The sequence below is a fragment of the Eurytemora carolleeae genome, unplaced genomic scaffold (genome assembly GCF_000591075.1).
Source record: "Eurytemora carolleeae unplaced genomic scaffold, Eaff_2.0 scaffold403, whole genome shotgun sequence".
NCBI classification, from domain to species: Eukaryota; Metazoa; Arthropoda; class Copepoda; order Calanoida; family Temoridae; genus Eurytemora; species Eurytemora carolleeae.
Genome location: NW_019396320.1, coordinates 157141 through 162772, shown reverse-complemented (window position 1 = coordinate 162772; position 5632 = coordinate 157141). Strand labels below are relative to the sequence as shown.

General features: G+C 32.5%; 1 protein-coding gene across 4 annotated transcripts in view; it reads left to right on the top strand.

Annotated features, from left to right (window-relative positions):
* Positions 1 to 5632, top strand: part of LOC111700871 (uncharacterized) — a 7402-nt gene continuing 1770 nt past the window's right edge. The window contains exons 1-4 of one of the 4 annotated variants that reach the window (XM_023471933.1): positions 1 to 81; positions 600 to 702; positions 1136 to 1208; positions 4914 to 5150. In XM_023471933.1, coding sequence (XP_023327701.1) covers positions 620 to 702; positions 1136 to 1208; positions 4914 to 5150 — 393 coding nt within the window. In that variant the 5' untranslated portion in view covers positions 1 to 81; positions 600 to 619. Of the gene's footprint in view, positions 82 to 599; positions 703 to 1131; positions 5151 to 5632 lie in introns of those variants that run through there. The other 3 variants (XM_023471931.1, XM_023471930.1, XM_023471932.1) reach the window with 3 other exon arrangements.

Below are 5632 nucleotides of genomic sequence, written 5' to 3'. Positions count from 1 at the left end.
GCTTTGAACTGTGATGGTGAGGACATCTAACACTTAATCTGCTGTTCCTGCAGAGCAAGATTTTCACATTTTCCTAAGAGGGTATGAATTTTTAGTTTAATTTTTAAAAGAAAAGTTATCCCATGAAGTTAAATTAATGTTAAATTAATTTTTCTAATAAGTTTCACAACATTTGCTACTTTGACTTATACAGTACACTAATTATGTTTTAAACAAGAAAATATGTTTGGTTTATAAAAAAAAATAAGTTATATGATATAAAGGGTACAAAAATGTGGAAGCAATTTGTTTTCCATAAGTTTTCACTTTGTAAAGTGCATATGTGGCATGATAGATGCCAAACCAAACTTTTAAAAAAAACTTTATTTTTGAAATTATAATCCTACACCTTACATTTAATGGCAAATTTATGTTACAACATTAGTATAGTAATTTAGTCAACGAAGAGATAAGAAATTTGAAAAAGGGCTTCCAATGTTAAATAAAGCATGTTTAAAAAGTGAAGTAAGTTTTATGGTAATGGTTCTTTGTATTTTTGATTTTGCAGATTAAACAAATTATAGAATATTTTAATAAATCTTAAACTTTTGACATTTCAGGTCTTATAAGTGTATTAAAGATGGGGGTCTGGTGGGATAAAGTAATTAAGCTTATATGGATTATCTTTAATTTGACTATTTCAACTGGACTTTTAATCATTAGGTAATCTCAGTTACCAATTTTTTAAAAATTATTTACATATTATTTTTAATAGTGAAACAGATTTAATTTACTGGGGTTTTTACTTACAATAGTTTTTTGGTGTTTCACATATTAAATCAAATTGGGAGTAAGGGACTAAATTTTTTGAACAAGGTGGTAAAATGTTTAAATTTATAAGGGAACTTGGTGATGTGTTACATTGTAATATAAATTCCCAGTTTTTATATTTAAATGATTAAATATTTATCTAATTTGAACATGTTTGCTAAGATAAACTGTTACTTATTTGTGTCAACCAAAAAGTATACTCTTTTTCTTGGGTTCATGAAACTGATAATAAAAATATGTAGATAGTAATAATTATCTGAAAATGAGATAAAATAAATTCTTAAATAATGACTGTTTTAAGATTATTAATAATTTATTTGTTTAGTAAAGGAACATCATTGTTTTTAATTTCCCAGCTGAAGATGAATAATGAAACAGTTCCAATCTGTGACCTTGAGGTTTGTAAAAAATATGAGACATCCTTTGAAAGTGTTCCAACTCTCACATGGAAGCTTTGCATATTTACGATACTGATATTTCCTGAAGTTCTAAGTATGATGATTACCACTTATCAATCTCTGAACATCATCTGGAGAATTAAAGAAGAGATATACTGGTTTAGTATATGTTTGGAGATCCTTTGCCAAACCTTACATGTCACTGGTATGCTCTTGCTAGTCTTTGTTACACTGCCATCTTTATCCATTGTAAACATTCTAATAATGTTTAATTGTTGTTTATTTGTTCCAAACATTTCGCGAATTTTTATGGCAGAAGAACGAAAAATAGTTTATTTGGTTCTTGATATTTTGAGTCTGGTAATTGGAGTCACAGGATTAGTACTGATGGTTGTATATAGTACTGATGATGTTGACTGGATTTTACCTTTAGGATTAACTTTAGCCTCTTTTACATGGTGGAGATGCTTCTTTCCTGACAGGGTAACAAAAGAAAAAAACACAAAACTTTTTAAGTACAATACTCTCACAACCATGATTTCATCATATTGGAAAATTTTCGCCTATTCAGTTGGATTCATAATAGTTCTTTACGTACAAGATGAATTGAAAAACAACACTGACACAATGGGATTTGAATTTGATAACCAAGTCATATTACAGTATAAGCCACCATCACCACCCTTTCTACCATTAAATGATACCATGGACATTTGCTTTCCAGGATCAACCGTAGCATATCCTGATCAAAATGACTGTTCTGGATTTTGGGTACGAAATTGTACATCTTATCTTCCAGATGTACCAAGCTTAAGCTATGTTCAGTGTCCTGGAGATAAAGTATTTGTTGGAAAGCAAGATTGCCCTTTTGTTAACAATGAGTGTTGCAGTGAAGACCCATGGATCAGTTTAAATTGTACTAGTTACAATTGTACTAATAGGGATAACATTACCAATAAGGATAACACTTCATATCTTGTTTTTAAATTTCCAGACAACAAAAATAGTTTCACAGACTGGAGGATTGACATTGAAACAACATCTCTTGGTAGAATTTATCCAGTTCTTGTTATGCTTATTCAAATTGGTTCAACATTTCTAGCTTACAAATCAATCATAATAGGATGTAAAAGCCAAATAAAGATATTGCAGATAGAAATAGCTTTGGGACTTCCTGTTATTCTTTCAATAACTCTGACTTATGCTATAGCATTGTTTGTTTGTGATGACTTAAGCGATCAATGTAAACTGTCTCCAGTTATCCCTAGCGGTATAATATTTTCATGTGGAACATCTAAAGATGAGTTTTACAGCCTATTCAAAATAGTCTACATACTCGTATTTGTGGCTGAATTGTGGATTTGTAGGCATATTTGGGTGCAAACCACTTCAATCATGGCTAAGTCAGACACCATGTTCTCAAGCTTATACTATAACTCTATACTCATAGATCAGGCATTACTAATTCAGAGAAGATCTAACGAGAAAATTACTAATGTGTCAGGTTCAGGAATACGTTGTAGAAAAGTGAAAATCAAAGCCTGTGCTACAATGTGGCATGAAACAGGAAAGGAAATGATGAAGCTTCTTAAATCTGTCAAAGGCACCATAACAAAACTCAATACCATTGGAGGAAATCGCCATGGTTGTATTTGGGAGACACATATTTTTTTTGATGATGCATTCTCTAATGGCGAACTAAACTCATATGTCAAAGAATTCTTAACTGCCATGAAAGATGTGTTTCAAGAACAAACTTGCACAATAATAGAAACTCCATATGGTGGTGAATTACAGTGGAAAATACAGGGTACTACATTTGTTTGTCACCTGAAGGATAAAGTTAAAATTAAAAATAAGAAAAGATGGAGTCAATGTATGTACATTACATTTTTCTTAAAAGAACATCTGTGCAATCTGAGCTTCAGAATGAAAAAGCATCTTGATGAAAATGAATATATTCTAGCTTTAGATGGTGATATAATTTTTAACTTTGATGCTGTTGAGAAATTAATAGATGTTGCAAAGCAGGACCCTAAAGTTGGTGCAGTTTGCGGTCAAATTCATCCAGTTGGTAAAGGCTTTATCCCCATATATCAGAAATTTGAATATCAGTTGGGTCACTGGTTGCAGAAATCTACTGAGAGTATTCTTGGTAATGTACTGTGTAGTCCAGGCTGTTTTTCTCTCATTCGGTTAAAGGCTTTAATTCATCCATCTAGTTATGATCAAAAATTGATAGTGGACTCAGAGAGTGAAGTGGACTATGGATACACAGATGATGTGCACAATAACTATGCAAAGAAATTGGAAAAGAGTTCCATTGAGAGATATCTTACTGAGTCAAGTGAATCCATGCATTATGTTCAGTATGATCAAGGTGAAGATAGATGGCTTTGTACTCTTTTGATTGAAAGAGGGTGGAAGATACAGTATTCTGCTCTCAGCCACTGTGAAACTGCATGCCCTGAAACCTTTGATGAGTTTTATAACCAAAGGAGAAGATGGTCTCCATCAACTGTGGCTAATATTTGGGATTTGCTTTATAATGGAGGACCAACTCTTCTAAAACATGGACATCTATCAATTCTTCATATTCTTTATCAATTGCTTATTTTAAGTGCATCTTCCATTGGACCAGGAAGTGTGTTTTTGATGCTTGTGGGAGGAACAAAACTTGCATTTCAAATGACAAACTGGACTGCTCTGATTATCAATGCATTGATAATTTTAGTTTACCTTATGGTTTCCATATTTTCTCAAAGAAAAAATCACATCCTTGTGGCTAAAGCAATAAGCCTTGTTTATGGATTATTTATGATTACCATTTTGATTTCTATGATTATAGATTTCAAACAACAATTTGAACGCTGTACTCTCACCCCTTCAATACTAAGTTTATCTATTACAACAAGTTCCTTTCTGTTTGTTGCTATCCTACACCTGTTTCAGCGCCCAAGTATGTCCCTCAAATTTTTCTTCCAGACAGATCTTCTAAAATTTGCATTTGCATCACTAGTCTTCTTTATCACAATTCCTTGCATGTTCCTCCTACTTCCTTTCTTTTGTGTGTTCAACATAGATGATATTAGTTGGGGGACAAGAGAAAGTAAGGATGATGTAAAGATAAAACAAAAATCGGAAAAAAAGAAAAGTGTCATCTATAAAATACAAAGGCGATCCGGTATAATCTGTGAAGAAACCCCCCAACAAATTAATGAAATTTTAAGACTTGGCACTAGCTGGATTCAAGATCTGATTGCATTTGATAAGAAAACAACTATGATTGTAAAAGTTTTAGATGAGAAAGAAAGTGGATTTTGGAGCTTTGTTTTGGAAGGAGAAAGTGATCATCAATCCAATTATCAAGAGTTTTTAAAATCTTCATTGAAACCAACTCCAGCTTCGAAAGCTCAAATGAAAGAAATATCTTCAGGCTTACAGGCAATGAGAACTGAAATATTCCTAATATTTCTTTTCTTAAATGCAAGCTGGAGCTTTGCAATCTTCTGGATGCAGCAAGCATTTGAAGATGATGGAACTTTTGGACTTAATTGGACATTTTGCCCACTTTCAGAAGGAATTTCCGGAAACAATAGCTATACAAGCTCATCTGCAGACTTAATGCCTGCAATTAAATACTACCAAGTGGATCCCATTAACACAGTATTTCTTATTCTTTTCATCTTTATTTTGATACTTCAGATGATAGGCATGCTTGTTCATAGAATACAGACAATGGGACATTGGCTAGCAGGGGTTTCAATTTTTACCAACAAAAAGAATAGTGGTATGAAAGAAGCAAGTATACCAGAACACTCGCCTAGAGCAAATTATCATTCTAGTGTTAAATATCAGAACTCAAGAAAAAATAACGATCACACTGCACAATCAGAAAATAAAAAAGTAAAACGGTTTCCCTCTAAAGCTGCCTTAAATCAGGTAACATATGAATATGTCATATCTTTTAAAATTTAAATCCACTATAATGGATTATGGGTTGTCATTATTCACCAAGGACAAAAAAATCCTGATATGCTTATTTTGTTAAATGATATCACAAATGGTGTCTTTTTAGTAACTTAATAAATGTGTCTAATCTTTTCTGTAAACCCCTTTCATAAAACTTGCTCATTGTGAATTTTTTTTAAGTGCATAATTTTTTAACCCAAACCATCAAATATCTGAAAAAAAATGGCAATATTTGGTTTTCAATATTCTATCTGCCTTTTGGCCATGTGCAATGGGCAGTGAGCACTAGGGCTGGGCACGTTCCGACTTTTTTTAAATCGTTTCGTTCCGTTCTAGAACTAGGGCCTTCAAATAAATCGTTCCGTTCTCGTTCCTTTTTTGTTGTATCGTTCCGTTCCGTTCAGTTCTGTTCTGAGTAGAAGAACGGTCTTCCCGTTCGTGTTGAAGTGAAG